Source organism: Onychostruthus taczanowskii, unplaced genomic scaffold, assembly GCF_017590055.1.
Source record: "Onychostruthus taczanowskii isolate IOZ18803 unplaced genomic scaffold, ASM1759005v1 scaffold30, whole genome shotgun sequence".
Classification (NCBI taxonomy): domain Eukaryota; kingdom Metazoa; phylum Chordata; class Aves; order Passeriformes; family Passeridae; genus Onychostruthus; species Onychostruthus taczanowskii.
Window position 1 is genome coordinate 4,364,371 of NW_024500350.1, and position 17,875 is coordinate 4,382,245.

General features: G+C 45.7%; 1 protein-coding gene across 3 annotated transcripts; it reads right to left on the reverse strand.

The window, feature by feature from the left end:
- Nucleotides 1–6,116: 6,116 nt before the first annotated feature.
- TMEM100 (transmembrane protein 100) lies at nucleotides 6,117–17,649 on the reverse strand. 3 transcript variants are annotated; one of them, XM_041409426.1, is made up of 4 exons: nucleotides 17,176–17,649; nucleotides 14,099–14,243; nucleotides 10,446–10,951; nucleotides 6,117–7,236 (listed from the first exon to the last, which is right to left on the reverse strand). In XM_041409426.1, the coding sequence occupies exon 3, from the start codon at nucleotides 10,887–10,889 to the stop codon at nucleotides 10,485–10,487; it is 405 nt and encodes a 134-aa protein (XP_041265360.1). In that variant the 5' UTR covers nucleotides 10,890–10,951; nucleotides 14,099–14,243; nucleotides 17,176–17,649; the 3' UTR covers nucleotides 6,117–7,236; nucleotides 10,446–10,484. The 3 variants fall into 3 exon arrangements, with proteins under 3 accessions (XP_041265360.1, XP_041265359.1, XP_041265361.1); XM_041409425.1 differs by lacking the exon at nucleotides 6,117–7,236 and having other exon boundaries at nucleotides 9,702–10,951; nucleotides 17,176–17,646; XM_041409427.1 differs by lacking the exons at nucleotides 6,117–7,236; nucleotides 17,176–17,649 and adding an exon at nucleotides 16,467–16,725 and having other exon boundaries at nucleotides 9,702–10,951.
- Between the last annotated feature and the right edge of the window lie 226 nt (nucleotides 17,650–17,875).

The following is a 17,875-nucleotide window of genomic DNA, read 5'->3' on the forward strand; positions in this document are numbered from 1 at the left end:
TTCTGCTTGGCCACTGAGCTGTCACTGAAGGGCAGAGGTACAAGAATATACACAGGGATTGGCTCAGGAACGATGTGCATTAGCTCAAGTTTGGTCTAGCAGAGCACCAGAACCCAGCTCAGCCTTACCCATCTCTGGATTCTTTGCTTAATCCACAACAACAGCAGAAAGTCCCAAAGTCCAGCCCCTTCTGTGGCTTTTATCCCAAGAAATGTATTCAACGATTTCCAAATCAAATACGTAGGCCAGGGAATAAGGGGATTGGATACTGAGCTTAACTGCTGCTCTCTGGATGCACTCAAATATTAGTTTTTGGAAAGGCTGCTTCTGCAGCTCATTGTGATACTACCAAGAACCTCTGGCATGGGAACAAACAAAAGAAGTGTTGAAGATGCTGGGGCTGGCTCTGTGAGAGGGCAATTTCAAGAATAATGGACCTCCAGTGATAAAGTCCCCATGCTGTGCTATTCTGCTGGCAATTATTGAGGAAGTTTGTTTAGGATTTAGGCCCAAACGTTCCTAAGAGAGGCTTGTAAACAGCATGGAAGTTGAGTTTCCTGTTGATGATAGGAAGACTGACAGCTCACAGCAACCTTTTGTGTTGTGCAATGACAAGTGTGATTACTGTGCAGTTCCCCTGCAATGTGATTAGATTGTAATCAGACTGTGGCTCTGCTGGATTTCTTGATGCCTTAATTGATGGCCCCAAACCAAATGTCTTTCACCAGAAAGAAAAAACCCTGAAACTTGAATTCCTTGACACTGAGTAGGTTTAACACCCTCCAGTGCCATGACATGCTTGTGGCAAATGAACCTTCTGTCCTTATGTACTTTGGGTAAAACCTATAGAAAACATGGAGAGAACCGATGACAGATTCTGTTTTCTATTTTGCTTTAGAGAATAGGTATAGATTTCTTTTCTCAGTTCCATAAAGTTGTTATGAAGATGAAACTCCTTTAAGAATTAAAAGGGGTGTTTCTCTACACTTCAAAGCCTTCCATTAGCAGCTGCCAGCTCTGCCACAGGTCCCTCTCTAATCTCTCATTCCATCATCACTTTAGGACACTTGTAATGCTTGACTGGACTTTAATATAAAACTTCCCAAGGCAGTTGTCACATGGCTGTGGGTCCTGACCATGACACAATTCTCATGTTCAGGAATGTGATTTCATGCTATGTGTGTTGCTGAACTGCAAGCTTTTGGTTCTGACTTCATGGTACTTAATCTCTTCCATGCCAAAAATCGCTTAATAGCATCTCTTATGTTCAGCTGAACTGCTCCACTAGCCCAAAAGGAAAACTTTGTTTCAAGGTGGATTTAAACTTTGCTGGAAAAAAAGAAAAATCTAATTAGACTACTTAATATAATTTACACTGTTGTTCCTTCTGTCTGTGATGTGCAGGGGGTGCAGGAGGGCTCTGCTGACCTCAGTGAGCACACTCACCAGCAAGGCAGATCAAAAATCACCATTGGGCTGTGTTCTGCACACCCCACAAAGACTGGAAGATTAGAAACTAAACACAAATCCTAAACACTGTTATACCCAGAGAACAGCCCTCCCACTGCCTCTTTTGAGCTGGGGAGAAAGTGAAGAGTCACTTTGCAGGATGTCCTTCACACAGCTCCTGCTCAGTCTTGTCGCTGTGATGAAATGATCCCTCTGCACAAAGCCCATCCAAAAGCAGCTAAAAAGAGTGGCTGAATGAGATGGAACCAGCAGCCATCCCTCACAGGTGGTGTGCCAACATCAGGGGCTCACAGGGCTGGAGTCTGAAGAGCAGCCCTCTAAATTCTGGGCAAAACTGGCCCCTTTTTGCAAGTTATTTGGAGAGCAAGCCGTGACTGCAGCTCCTCCCCCAAGCACTTCTGTGCTTCAGTCTCTCCAAATCATTCCTCAGCCCAGCTGAAGGTCTGCTGCCCCGTGACCACACTGCAGCTTTCTGCAACAGAGGCTGGCTCCCAAAAACCTGATGTTCATTGAGGACATGCAGCTGGGGAGCCTGGCAGAGCGTTTATTTCTTTCAAAGACAGATCTGCCCAGATGAGAACCCTCCAAGTGCTCTGCAAAGCTGATGCCAGTCACATTTTCAGAGTTCCAGTGTTTAACAAAGACTTCACTCTGGGGATAAGAGCATTGTCCAGCAGAGGAGGTGACAGAGACGTCAAATCTATCTGCCAGATGTCGGTGTCGTAACTTGTACCGAGACTCCTTTCTCTTTGTGCACTTGGCCCTGCCGCCTGCAACATGCATTTCCCAACTGGAAAGGCCTCGCACACCCCTATTACTGGGAAAAAAGAAAACTGCCCAAAGGGAGAAAGTACAAAAGGTTTGCCTTTGCTACAGGAAACTGGAACTGCCAACACTCTTGCTGAACTGAGTGCGTCGGCAGAATTAGGGTTTAGCAGTGGGATAGAAATGGAGGGAAAAAAATTCCCAAGTCAGGTTATTTTCTCTCAAAACCAAGTAGAATAGAGAAATAAAATTCAGTGATCAGAGCTCTTCACAGTCTGGAATTTCATTGCATGAAAAACTCCAAGGTTGTTCTCATTTTCTCACCTTCCCAAATGAGGATGCAAATCTCAGCCTCAGGAGTTTAGCTGTGCATGGATTTAGGTACAGAGCTTTCATACTTGTGCATATTTCATTTCAGCAAAATGAAAATCTTTCGTGTTATCCTGCTCTTTCTGATTTTTTGAATACAATGCACTTGAAAATTAAATGTGGTAATCCAATGATTACAACTTCCTGCAAAAATGAATAAGCAATAAAATTTACATTTCTGTGAAATGTTTTGACTTAACAAGATCATAGTTTTCCAGTGGAAGACTATTCCCTTGGGAGTTTCTGACCAGCTGTAGCTGCAGCATTTGGAATACATCTGTCATCCTAGGAAATGAAGGATTATCAGAACCACAGGAGCACAACTAAGTGCTTGTTGTGAGGCTGAGGGATGCTCTGAGTGTTGGAAGCACCAGGGTTGCTGAAGTTTTCCTTTCTCTTTCTTTGCAGTTTTAAATCCCTCCTACATCTGAACACAGAGTGTTGAATTATTGAATCAGTGTGTGTGAATATAAACACAAACCGTGCAACTAGAAAACAGATGAAACTCCAGTAGATGGCGCTCAAAAATATCCCAAATTTGTGTCCCTGCTCGGCTGTCAGGACCTCGGTGCTGCTCAAATCCCTTGGGGAGGCAGCTCTGGCAGCAGCCCTGGGCAGCCTCGTCACCATCACTCAGAGACAGGGGATGCTCAGAGCTGCAGGGCCTGTAACAAAGGTGGGCTCAGCAGTGGCTGGAAACACAGAAAATGCACCAAAAGCAAGTGGATTGAGAGATCTGGGTCCTGTAAAAACACAGCAAAGTTTTTGAGAAATGTTGGGAACCAGGGCAGTTGTAGAACATGACTTTACAGGCAGGGGAATGTCTGGTTCCTTGTAGTCCTGTTGTTCAGTAATGGCCACTTCTGGGGTCACTTTTACATTTTGTGGCTCTGACTGGAAGGACCCTGTTGTATTTCAAAAGCTGTTGAGTAGTAATTCTTCCACAGAAGCATAAGTGGTTTTACCACCACCAGGGGAATGGTTTTTATTGACCATTCTGACCAAAGACCAGAGTGAAAGTTGATACCATCTGATTGAGTCCCTGGTTGGTGGCCCACGGGAAATGACCTAAAACAAAGCCCTCCACACAGCCAGGGAAGAGAAGCCTCCCTAGGCTGGTTGCCAACATGCTTCAGTCCTCCTCTGCAGTACTGATCTCTGCTTTAGCATTAGTGTGAGCAAAACACACACGGGCACATGGATTCTCCCTGATTTTTCTGTCCCATCCTGAGCTCCAGGCTTCATGCTTTCACCTCTGGTTACTTTAACACCAACTGCACTTTTTTGTGTCTGTGTCTGTAGTCCTGCCTGGCATGGAGCAGCCCAGGCTGCAGTGAGGAAGAGCTGGCTGCTAGAAAAGCCACCTCAGCCCCACTGATGTCACACAGAGAGACGAGCAGAGCGGTGACTGTGATGTGAGTGCTGTGCTCAGCCTCATGGCTCGTGTCTTTCACAACACTTGGAGCTGGTGGCACTGAGGCTACCACACCTATCACGGCCCAGCTGCTGCGATGGAGGAACTTTAGGGTTTTGCTAGGGGAAGAACAGCTTATTCTCTAAATTGTTGGTGTTTTCTTATAAAAAACTAATGAGATGTTGGTCCTGTATGCATTTAGTCACTCGTTTTGCAAGAGCTAAACCATCAGCAATAACTTGACCATCTTTATGGTCTTTCATGTGAGTTATATTACTCACTTCAGCAGTTTTGCCTTTGGGGAAAAAAGGGAAAGGGGTGACAGGATGCTTTTCTTCAAGCCTGCATTTCATTAAACTTATGCTGTACTGCTTTTGCTCCCGATTAGGAAACAATTTTATTCCAGACCCAGTCATTAGACTTTCTTGAGAAAACTGTTTATAGAGAAATGGTTAAGAGATCAGGATGTTTCTTTACAAGGTCATTGTGCAATCCAGAGTGAAAAGTCCTTTGCTTGTATGCTAGCAGAGGTTGTTCTTTGAAGCACCATCAGTTGGTAGGCAAAGAATGAAATTACCTAGATAGAAGCAAAGCAGAAGTGGCAACAGAGATGGTCATTCATAACACAGCCCATGGATTCCAGGGAAATAAATCTGTTCAGGGGAATCTCAGCTAATTCACATTACTTGTCTCTTTTACTGCGTGAAGCAGCAGATTTCTGTCGGCAGTGCAGCGAGGGTGCAGGGGAGAGAACAAAGAGCAGCAGGCAGTGAGAATGTGACACCATCCCTTCCCGCATTGCTCCGGGCTGCAGCTCTGCTGGCTGGATGTTATTTTAGCGGCTGTGCCTCCCTCCCATGCCGTCCCAGGGCCCGGGAGCCGCGGCTCTGACGCCCGGTTATCCCGAGGCTTATTCATGTTCAGGAATGGGAGGGTCAGGGCCATCGACACACACCAGCATCCTGCTGCCTATTATTTCCTGCCAGCCCTGGCGTTGCACCAAGCCCTAACATGACAGGTGGATGGAGTTCACAAGGAAATCATGTCATGGGCCAGTTTTCCAGGAAAGCTGTTAACTCTATTCACAAACCCAGGCCTTCAGATGGAAAGGGAACGTGGCTGAGAAGAGGCGGTGAGGGGCTGCTCTGCTGTTATTTATGTTTTTGTCACAGATTATTCGCTGACATCTCTTGCTGCAGCACAAAAACCTTTACCTCTGCACAGTGCCTACACCTTCAAGTGAAGACTGGCCTTTTAACTTAAAAAACCATGGGGACACTGCCTCTGCAAATCCCATGTGGGCATTCGATGCCAGTCAGGCTGAAAAAGATGGTGAAACAATCTGCCTTTTGCTGAGCTAAATGCTTCCTGGGAAACAGAAATTAAATATGAGGTGAGGATCTAAGACTGTTAACCTGTTAACCTGGGGACTTCAAACATTTTGTAAGAATGAAACTGAGGATAACTGAGGATAAACCAGGATGTATCAGAAACAAGACTTACATATTTTTAAAAGTCTCCATCAACAAGGCACATTTACTTTTCTTCCATTTCTCTGTGCAATGTCCAACATCTGCAGTTGTATGTTCTTTTTCTTTCCTCTTTTTCTGTTTTTAAAATGTAATAATTTTGCTATTAGTATAGAAAGCACAGAAGAAGAGTTAAGAGGAAAAGCAATCAATGCAAAAGAAGTGCTTTTCAAAATTGCCATGTTTGCTACAAATGCAAATTTTAGGATGCACAGAGTCTCAGGACAATAGGACTCCAACTGGCTGCTCACAAGAGGAAGGATTAGGTCCTGTGTCATGTTAATAGTGACATCAACAACCTGAATAAAAGCCAAAAATTCAAGTAGATTTTGCAGTTTAAGACCATTGTTCTCCCACATGGTTTAGCCTGTAAGATTTAGTCTAAACATAGATTTCTGCCAGAATTGATAGTTTTCACATCATACAGTGCAGTTCTTGATATGTAATGTACTTCATTATATAAAAGCCCTTCATGACTGGCAAATATTTACATTGATATAGCTAAAATGTCATATAAGCTAGAGGCAACAAAGGTATTGGAAATATAAAAGCAAAAGTTATATTTGTCAATGCTCAGCAGTACTGGTAATATCTATGCAAAATGATGGCTGCCAGTATTGTTCTGCTCTTCTTATTTTGCAGCCCATTGTAAAAACAAAGTAGGTGAAACCTGCTAATAATATGCACCAACTTCCCCCTCAGATATCAAAGGAGCATAACCCTGGATTTGAGTCTGGATAAGCAAAGCTGAGGCAGGAACACGGGATATTCCAGAGAGCTTGTTCCTGGCCTGACTCTTCCGGATGCTGATGAGACTCAGGCCTCTCTTCGTTCCACACTCCGAGCTGGTTCCTGTTCTCTGGAGCTGCAGTAATTCTGTACATTTGGTGTTTGGTAACAGGAGCTCTCCCAAGTGTCCGTGGCGGAGAAACTTAATTCTTGACACAGGTCCATGAAACTAACCTTCCTTTCTCTCTTTCTCTCTCTCTCTTTTTTCTTTCTTTCTTTTTTTTTTTTATAAACCTGGAAAATTATGGTATTAGAGCCAGAGTCACGTACGAAATGCAACACGTGAAATGACTGGGGAATTGTAAATTGGGCGTTTTGACTTGAACTAAATCTACGCATTGTCATACCAATCTGATTATTATTTTAAAATACTGTCCCAGGCTATAACTGTCTTTGTGTACAATAGCAATACAGGGTGTAGTTACAGACACAATTTCCTGTGCTTAGGTTTTGCAATTATTATTTAAGATCACTGTAACATTTGCCCGGAGCACCAGCGCAATTCCTCTATTAGATAATTTTCTATCCTTGTGAGGGCAGTTTTGCTTGTGCAGTGCTGCCAGAGCTTTCAGGAAGGGATAGACAAGTAATTGTGACAATAAAATTTGCACCAGCTCCCACCCAGCCTCTCCCAGAACTGAAACACCATTTGTGGCATTCAAAGCCTTTTCACACCAGAAGGGAAGGTGTTTCTGAAGAGGAAAGTCACTTTGATCTCCGCAGGGTTGCATCCTTCTGCTTCTCAGATTCCCGTGAGAAACACCGAACAGCAATCAAAGACTTGGTGCACTGCAGCACCCAGGCAGGAAACTCCAAATCAATCCAGATTAGGTCATGGAGTTCAAAATTTGAAGCAGAAATTCTGGTTGGGCTTTAAGGGCTGAAAAGGGTGTGCTGTTCCTGGGTGTGTAGAGAGAGAGAGGATAATAATGAAAATATCTGAAATAAATAGATTTTCAAGAAGAAAAAGCATAGACTGTGAGACATGGGTAGGATGTCATTGCTGCTCAGTCAGAAAAGATGCTACTACTGCTTCAGACTGGCCCAAATTCAATGCAAATGAATGATGGGGAAAAATCAGTTCCTAAGGCCATGTGAACACTCAGCAATGGAACCTCTGAAAACATCTTCAGCAGCCTAAAAATCTCTGCCTGAACTGCTCACAACTTCTGCTTTGCTCCTGCAGGACACCAGGATCAGGTGCTGGGATTCTCCTCCAAAAAATTATTGGTTTGCTGCTCTGAATGAAGGACAAATAAGCCTGACTTGGTGCACAGCCTTTCATTTGCAGCTTGGGATGAAGGTGTTGTGCACGTACCTCATCTCTAAAGGACACAGACGATGCTGCTGAGCTCACAGCCCCTCTCACCCAGAGGCCTCCCAGCCTGTCCAGTTAGGTGGTGCTGAGGAGACCAGGGTGTGCCCGAAGCTTTGCTGTGCCAGGGATCACACTCAGGGTCACTGCAATGTGTCTGTCTCTGCACACAGGCTGGGTAATGCCCAGGTGCCCACAGTTAGCAAGGCAGAGGGTGATCCAGGAACTCTGCTGTGTCCTTGCCTATGCACTGCAAAAGTCAAAGAGGGCAGAGATAAGGAAAAGGAAATCATCTCTAGTAGTAGCAGAGCAATTCTTACTCACTCCTATTTACCCTTCCTGAAAAAAAAAAACTGCTCCAAAACCCCCATTGTCTCCATTCCACTGAGTTTGGCTTTTCTTTTTTGACTTGGAACTGAGCCTCACCTTGTACCTCTACCTTCCTTTCACAGCAAGCTCAGCTGTACCACAGTGATGGCCAAAGGAGGAGCCATGTGTGGGAAAGACTTCTGGAGAGGACAGTGGGCAGCTCCTGCTCTAGGCTCAGCCTAGGAACCATGGAGCCAAGCTGCCATACACTTAGTGGAAATCACTGCATCTCCACAGCCCCAGCAGTTCTCTCCTCAGCAGCCCCCAAAATTCCACTGACGAAAAAAGAAATGGGGAGGGGAAAGAAGGAGTCAGAAAAACTATTGTTCCCAGGGAGGGAAAAAGATGAACAGCTCTATTTAGCTTATCCAGCTTTGCTGATGTCAATCACTTCTCTCATTTTAAACAGGAAAGACACCACTTTAGTCCACCTGTTCCATTATTTATCATGCTATGCGTTTCCCATGAATTGTCACTCATGCAAAACCTGTACATCGTAAGGGGACACCCTAATATTTTTAATGACCTTAAGCAAAGTGATTGACACTAGACACCGGTGTCAGATGTTCTGGTGACGCAACATGTTCTCCTAGCAGCAGGAAAGCTTCCTGCCGTGATTAAGTGAGGGCTATGGAAGTGCTAAAATGTGTTGTCAGCTTTCCTCTGATGCAAGTGATTTTATTATAGCGTCTGGTAACCATGGAGTGTGGCAACGCAAATACTGACCCCAAACATCCCCTCCTGCACATATAGCTCACTCTATTTAAAACACAAGGTGCAGCTTGCAAATCCAGGGATAAGTTATGGATGTAACAATCTTAAACCATGGAGGGCAGAGGAAATGGTGGCACCTAAGCCAGAATTCCTGGGTGGTTTCAGCAGAAGTATAGGGATCCAGGATGAGCTGCAGAAGGAACCCCTGCAGCACCTCTTTGGCAGTGGGCTCTGCAGCAGCACCACCAAAACTGCCCCGGCTGCCAGAGGCTCTGAGGGCAAAGAGAAGACACAGGCCTGTCTCACTTTGGTAGTAGAAAGCAAAAATTACACCCAGCCCTTTTGAGTCTGGAGAAAGAAAGGGGGAAAATAAAAGAGTAAAATAAAAAGAGGGCTCCATGCAGCCCCTCTGCCTTTTCATACACATTGGGGTGGAAACCTGTGACTTATCTCAGCACCACATGTCCTTCAAGAAGGAGAAATCATGTTCTGGTTTGCTTCAACTTGGGACAAGTCTCTCAATGATCCATTAACTGAGAAAAGCTGGAAGACCTCTACAACACAAAGTTACAGAATCAACATCTCAGCCACAAGCAGGGAACACCTGGCACCTGCTTTTCATGAAGATTTGTAATCCCAAAGCTCAGTCAGCAAACACTACACATAGCTTTGCTTCCACAAGTTATTATTAATAGTTATGTCTCAAACTGACTGTGACAGCGAGTGTCTGCAGAACTGTCTGCTATGATTTTTCAATAACAGAGTTGTTAATCAAGCTGCAGAGGGTTGGACTATCAAACCAAAGACCACAGGCTGCAGAGGTTTTTGTAAGAGATGTACATGTGTTCGCAGCTATTGTCACAGGGGTTGTGCTACAAAAATAGAAATATAAAGTAGCCAGAGTTGAAGATACAAGCTATCTTGATATCAATAAAGAAATATTTTCCAAAGGACAAACAGCACTGGATATTATTTTAATGAAATTTATTTTTTCATTTTATAGCAAAATAATCAAAAGTGCTAAACCCGACCACTTTAATTTACAAAAAAAGTCTCATGTTTTAAGCTATGATCATACCTTGTTATTTAGGTTAAACAACATAATGACACATTTCTACTGATTTCTATTCAATAGTGAAACAAAATCAATATTAGTTAGTTTAAAAAAGGGGGAAAGTACCACAAGTATTGGGAGGGGGAAGTTACATAAAATAAAATATAAAATCAGCTTATTGAGAAATTTGCAATGTGTTCTTATTGCTTTTTTTTTTTTTTTTTTTTTTTTTTTTTTTTTTAGCTACAGTTTAAGTCCCAGATACTCTGGCCATAAGCTTGTAGTCACTTCAAATGCTATGATTTCTCCCTTGGTCAAATGTCAGTGTTTTAAGGAGACCTCTGACATTTCAAGTCAATTGAAATTATTTTCTCAGTTCCCACACATTCCCTTTCCAACACGATCAGCATGTTGGAGAAGTTGGAGAACACACTTAGCATGGCTGCATTATGTGACACAGTTTTCTGTGAAGGAAAAATGGGTTTTCCTCTGTCTTGGAAAGAATCACTACCAAGTCTGCGGTAAGAAATATATTGAGAGCACTTGCAGAGTTGCTACAAGTATTTCTTAATCCATTCCATTTTCATTTCAGTTCGTTTCCACATTTAAATTAAAAACTGCAATCTCTCCTACTGATAAATAGCCAAGTTGACTTACAAAGGTTCTGCCTTCTGTCCAGCCTTCTCTTGGCTGCCTTTAACCGAACAAGGTTCGCTGGTTCGCCACGAGCGCTGTCTGGCTCTCCCGCCTCTTTGCTTTCTTCTTGTGCTGCCTGATCTTCCAGCACACGGCGCTGGAAGCCAGCAGAACGAGTCCCGAGGACAAGAGGACCAGCCCAAAGACAGAGATGATGGATCCATGGGAGTTGAAGATGTACGCCACGGCAGTGACCACGATGCCGGCTATCAGGATGACCACGCCGAAGGGAATGGTGCAGCGGTAGCAGGAGAGCTCTGCTCCCCCCGTGGCTGCCGTCAGCTGGCACTCACTGACCAGAGGAATGGTGGTTATCACACAGTCATTGTTGTTACTCTTCTCTGTGGGTGCAGAATCAGGGTGCTTTGGGGTGCCCAGGATCTCTTTGATAGGTTCGTTTGTCATCTTGATTGTCTTGACTTGGCCCGTTCTTAGGCTAGAGCAGGCTCTGCTGAGCTCGTGCTGCACTGTGGAGAGAAGAGCATGACTTCAACCAAAAATTACCAATTATTTATAGGACAGATGGGGACACAGAAGTATCCCCTTGGGATCACAAACCACCAGGTATTCAGACCCCACACGGATTTTTGCATAAGATCAACAGTGACACGACTGATTGTGAAGGATCTGAATCACTTCTTGTAGTCAACAATATGTATGTAAGTTCTGGAAATAACAGAGTCACAGACCAAGACAGAAACCAAAATTAAAGTGTTGTGGGCCAAATCCCACATCAACTTACATCCTAAAGTCAGTATTTCTGGACATAATTTAGATTTCAATGGCATTACATTTTCCCACAAAGAGGTGAAGTTCACACATTGTTTTGATTTTTGCTCACACACTTTTCACACAGTTACTTTATTCACCTACACACAATACATTACACAGATGTGCTCCACTGCACATCACAATAACACGGTCAAGTACTAGCCCAGCAAAAACCAGGATGAACAGTGAGTTCTTTCTCAGTGCAAGGTGTAGACGTGGGGGGAGTGAGGATGCAAACAGATTCCCACACTCGGCTCAGCTCAAGGCTGATGAACCTCCAGTTACAGCAATATCAATGCCAGACTGACAGCTTGCCATTTACACTGGCTTCATGCAAAAGCAACAGGTCTCTTGTAAATCCATGAAATTACATCCCTGCTACTGTGGGAGGTAGATTTACCATCATATTCACTCATCTCAGATACAGCAGGTTGTTTTCCTCCTGTTTCCAGACCGTAAACACACTGTCAGTCCAGACAGCACGCACGGTTTGACTGCATCTGCACAGGACACAAATACCTTTTGGCTCTGGGCCCAGGGAATAATCAGAGTCCACCTGCTCAGAGCAAGAGGAGCCCATAGGTCTCCACCATTCCAGAGCTCAGCCTTGTGTCCGGGGCTCTGGTGATGTGGGGTGACTCTGGGGCCTGCGGTGAGCTCTGCCAACACCGAGGCTGACACAGATGTGCTGTCCTGGACCCAGCTCAGTGCACCCCAACACACGCTCCAGAGACTGGGACACTGGGGAACCACTGGGGAACCACTGGGGAACCACTGGGGAACCACTGGGGAACCACTGGCTGTCCTGCTGTGAGCAGCTCCCAGGACTCCTCCACCACTCTGGTGTGGGCTGTGCCGCTTTTGCTCTCATGAGCAGCACGATATGCAGCTCAGAGAACAAGGAAGAGCGTTGGCAATGCAGTAATGCTTTTATCACTTTTATCACCTTCACATCTGTGACTAGGAAGTTAATTGCCAGATACTAGTATTCTCCTTTTCCTTTCCCACCACTCCACCCTTGTTGCTAAGATATATTCGCTCATTGTGGAGAGCCCTTGGTTTTATATCTCAGTACCTCCTATAACCGACTGTGAGTTTTACAAGAAATAGGATTTCACTCTTTTAAAAAAAAAACCACAGGCACAAACAGGCTAAATGTTGGACGAAGTCAGAGTGTTTGTACACAAAGTCCCCTTGAACCCTTAAGAGAGAAGAAAAGCCCAGATCTGGTTTGCCAAAGCTTTTGTTGTGCTGCTCTGGGGAAGGTGCTCAGCTCCCTGTTGTATTGCTGTGCAGAGCTGCCCGTGGGCTCAGCCCTGCCAGATGAGCCTGTCCCTGCCAAGCACACACAACACACCCCAGCACACACAGTGACAGCCCAAGAGGCAGCAGGCACACACTGAAACGCTCTGATCATCAGGAAAAACTTTTATACTGTGAGGGTAAGTGAGCACTGGAACCTAGTGAGGTTTTGGAGTCTACCCTTGAGATAATCCAGTGATCTGTACAGTCCTGGGCAACATTGCCTAGATGCTGAGCAATAGGAGGGTCAGAGCACATGACCTCCACAAGTGCCTTCTAACCATGACTATTCAATGATTCTGCCTGTTTCTGTGAGAGTATTCAGTATCTCCAAGGGCAGGAAAGGGATTTGTTCAGTGTTTATCAGACAAAGCAAATATATCTGTGCTGATACCTCAGATATCCTAAATTCTCCTAGGTTCAGTAGCTTTGTTCTTTGAATCATAATGCATGGTTAAATGCCTTTTAAATCAGACAGAAAGAGCCCAGGAAAGCCATGGGTTTGCTCTTGAGTGTCATTGATCTATTCCCATATGGATCTGAGCCCACATTCTGCATTTTCAATAATGATTGACATAGAAGAGACACATACACTGGTGCCATTATGTTGCTGCATTACTTATCCATAAAACGTTATAGATGTTCAGCATAACATAAGAATGTGGTCCCCAAATGTCACCTTTTTTTGATCTTATCATTCAATTAGTATAACATTTTATTAACAAATTTGAGGGAGAAAAAATTTAAATATTTTGCATATAAAAGGTCTATTGGCTCAAATACACTGTAATAAATATTCAAAAGTCCAAAGTACTCTAATAGTCACTGAAATAGGGAAAGTGCCAAATAACTTGAAAAAGCCAATAATAAGCATTATTATTCTGAAAAATTTTAACCTGTAATCAAAATGTATTTACTTCTCTCTCTAAAGTCCTTGTCCTTCTGCTTCAGCTACATCTTCAATAAGCATTAAATTCTCCTAGACCTCTTGTACGGAGATTTGTGAAGAAAGGAGATATATTTATACAGTCAAATCTAACAGGAATTAAAAGAATTCTAATCTATAATAATTAAGTCAATGGCAATCTGTTGATTTCTGAGGAGGACAGTTTTTTTTCTAGAATAGGATATAAGAAGGCAGGCATTCATATAAAACAAATAAACAACCCTCTACTGAAATGCTATTAAATTAAATAAACAACAGAACCTATCTGAAGTGTGAGCAAAGGTATCTAGCCCTAGAAAAAAGGGCACTGGATCCTCATTGCCAGCAAAGTCACTTCTGACTTAAGCCAACAGGTGATTTGGTTCAAGTTTCAGGGTAAGAAATTTAGGCAAAGATACCCAGCAACACCAGCATCCTCTCACTAATCATACCACAAGCACTATCTTAAGGAGCTGCTTTGAGTTGGAGGAAGAATGTGCTTCTGTGGCAATCTGTGGCTAACCCTGGGTAAAGGGGAGAGAAAAATTTTAGCCACTAATAAGGGTAAATTTAGATTTATCAAAAAGACATTAAATCCATCAGCATGCACACCTACCAGATCCAGGAGAAATCCATGGTAAAAGAGTGCTGAAGATGTCTTATATGGCAATTCAAGGCAGAAAGAGCTGCTCAAGTCTTTGAAGCATCAGATATTGCTGAATGATGAACTGGAGGTGACAATATTCTAGCATGGAAGTTTCCTACAAGAAAAGTTGTTGGATATTTATTAGCTTCTTAAGAATAAAAGTCATGAGTGTAAAGCTTCTGCCGTGGGCTGACTCCTGCTGCTAACCTAACCAAAGCAGGAGATGTTCTCCCTCCTGCTCTCCTAGTGGCTTCTGCCTCTTTTCTTGGAAGCAGCCACCCATTTCTGGCCCAATGCAACATTTTCCTTTGATGATGTGACATTCCAGTAGTGAGTATCACAACCCAGTCAATCCCCCCAGAAAGAGCCAGGCAGGAAAAGGCAATACACAAGAATAAATAGATAATAATAGATAAAAATCTTATTTAACCTAATTTCTATTGCTCACTTCACCTGTGTGAATAATGATTCAGAATACATGGGAGTTTGTCTCTTCTATGAGTCAAATTTCTTTGAGCAAATCACTTCATCTCCCTGCTCCTCAGATTTCCTAGCTGTGAACTGACTGTGACAACACACTTACCACTAAAAAAACCTGTTAGATCTCTCCCACTATATGAAAACCTAAGTAATATAATCCCAAAAACTCAGAATAAAAAAAGGGTAGACTTACACAGTCCAAGACCTCTCTGTAATAAAAGCAAGTCCACTATATTTACTATTGTTAATTTCTGTTGCTGGATTTTTAGAAACAAGATTGGTAACTCCAAGAGGGACAAGGCAGACGCTGCAGTGGGGCAGTGACAACTCTGCAGAAAGCAGAGTGATGGAAACTCTTATCAACTGCAGAAACAGCTGTGAAATCACCAGGCAGCTGGGTAAAACTCACGAAGCAGCAGATATATGTTGCTAATCTTATTTGACACCCTTTTAGAAGTGCATGATCATGGAAGATGATTTCAACATGGAAGCAGGAGTCCTAAGTGGGGATGAGAGTAAATTCGTGAGAGTAAGTTTGTATAATGATAAACTTTAAGGGTTTTTCTGTTTTTAAGTTATTTAGACCCTGCTAACATTTCACAAACAAACATTTACAGGCACAAACTGCTGCTGTTCTCCAGAAGATCCTTGGAATAAGCCTGTGACATTGCCAAAGTATATTTAGCTGATTACTGAAGTTAACTAATAATAAGGAAGCCTATTTGTTTATCTCATTGATTATATTCTTTTCCACAGGACCTAGCAATTAGTTTAATTTTCTGAAAAGTTTGGAGGGAAATGCAGAAAAAAAATCACAACTTCAGATAAATAATCTAAATTTCATTAAAACAAATGCAGACCTCTGAAATGTGCTTGCAGTCAACTTCTACTTGGATTACAGAAAGGTTACATTTGTTTGAAAGCTCTTCCCAGTGCAATTGTGCCCCCTAAGCCACTCTGTCAGCATCTTGCTTGAAAAAATTAATTGCTCATCAGTTATTTATTTCTATTTATCCCTGACTGCACACAGTTTAGATATTTTTATTTTAAATTAATGTCTTTATAAAAAATTCTGACAGAGCAACTTCTTAGAGATGGAATTTCTTCCCTTCTCCTTCCCCCTCTCACCACAAAACTGAGAAGCAGAAACACATGAGATCTTTACATGAATCTTCCAGTGTTCTAACTCGGAATCATTTCAATGTGGTGCTCTCTCAGGAGGCTTCCCACATATGGAGTATCTCTGTGCAAGGGCAAAGAGCCACTACAACCCTTTCCTCTTTTTCATATTTTACTTATAACCAGTGGGACACATTTGAGTTTTCCGCCTTCAAGCTCTGGACCAGATTCTCTATTTTACACAATACTTCAGGCACCCTTCTTTGCTTATTTAAAATCCTAATAAATCATAATGCTCACACTTCACACTATGGCTATGCATTAAAGTGACTACAGAAAATAGCCTAAGTAGTCCCTCTGTCCCGAGAGGAGAGCCTGAGTTCATTCAGAATTCAACAGACTACAGTAATCCTCAACACAATCCCGCAGCTCTGCCCCAGGTGAACACTCCTGGAAATACACAACCAGAATTTGTACTTACAATACTCCAGGACCATGCCCTGAGCTACAGAGGCAGCAGAACACATTGTCTTCAAACCAGCTGCCTCAGGATGCAGTAAGTTTTTCTCACCAAGTTCTCAAGTAAAATCTTGAACAGATTTAAACTCTCGCACCTTTTTCGTTTTCCCGACATAGCCGGGGTGTAGGATGGGAGCCAACCCAACCCCTCCACAAACCAACTCTGTTATGTGCCAGCTGCAAAACTTTCAAACGCGCCTGCTGCACGCCACGCACACACCTGGGCTAAAATCCTCCGTGTCACGCCTGTCCCCGAGCGCCTCTGCAAGAGAGCGGAGAGGCGAGCAGGCGGGGAAAGCCTTGTGCACGTACAGCCCTGCGGCACCGGGGAGGCAGCGCTCCGTGGGACACCGACCTGCACCGGGAGCGGCTCCGGCCGAGCCCCCGGCCGCTGTAAGCGGGGAGAGCCCTGTGCCGGAGCGGAGCCCCCGCAGCCGCGGCCGCCCCGGGAGCCGGGCACGGGAGCCGGAGCACGGCGGGCACCGGGAGCCGGGAGCCGGGCACGGGAGCCGGAGCCCCGAGGGCACGGGAGCCGGGCACCGGGAGCCGGAGCCAGGAGCCGGAGCACGGAGGGCACCGGGAGCCGGAGCCCCGAGGGCACGGGAGCCGGGCACTGGGAGCCGGAGCCCCGCGGACACCGGGAGCCGGGCACGGGAGCCGGAGCCCCACGGACGCCGGGAGCCGGAGCACCGCAGGCACCGGGAGCCGGGCATGGGAGCTGGAGCCCCGCGGACACCGGGAGCCGGGCACGGGAGCCGGAGCACCGCAGGCACCGGGAGCCGGCGGGGGCGCGGCCGCGGGGCGTGCGGCTCCGGGGCTGCCAGCGAGCTGAGCCGTGCCAGTCCATGCCACAGGCTGGGCCAGTGTGCCATAGCATGGGCTAGTGAGCCATAGCGAGCCGTGCCTAGCGAAGCCGAGCCGTGCCTTACCTCCCGGCCGCCGGGCGGGACTGCGGCGGCCACCAGCCCGCAGCCAGCATAAGAGGGGATGCAGCTCGCCCGCACAAGGGACTGTAAACAAAGTTCTCGATGAGAGCGAAACAATTAAGGGACCGGAGCAAATTCAGCGGCGGGAGCTGCGGCGGGCGGGGCGGCGGCGGGCCGGTCCCGCGGGGCGGGCGGGCCGGGAGGGTGTCCGGCAGCGCCGGGCTGGGCCGGCCGGGGGCCGGGCCTCTCCCTCCGCCCCGCGCCGCTCACAGCCCGGCACAGGGATGCGCACGGCCGGGACAGCGCCAGGGGAGGCTCCGCACCGCGCCCTGCCCGCGGCAGGTCACACACACGGGGCCTGCAGCCCCTCTGCCACCTTCCAGCCCCCTCTGCCACCTTCCAGCCCCCTCTGCCACCTTCCAGCCCCCTCTGCCATCCTTCACTCCCCTCTGCCATCCTTCACTCCCCTCTGCCATCCTTCACTCCCCTCCTGCCCTCCCGCAGCCCCTCTGCCATCCTTCACTCCCCTCTGCCCTCCCGCAGCCCCTTCCTCTCTCCAGCCCCCTCTGCCCTCCTGCGCTCCCAGCCCCGTGCCGGGTGCTCGGCCACATCCCGGCTGCAGCAGTGTGGGTGAGGGTCAGTACCTGTCCTGAGCTCGCTCGATGGCCCTGATGGGTCACTTGAAAGCACAGGCGCTGCTGAA

What these genes read in the sequence shown, in the direction of transcription:
- TMEM100 (XM_041409426.1), bottom strand. Translation starts at nt 10,889, where the DNA reads ATGACAAACGAACCTATCAAAGAGATCCTGGGCACCCCAAAGCACCCT.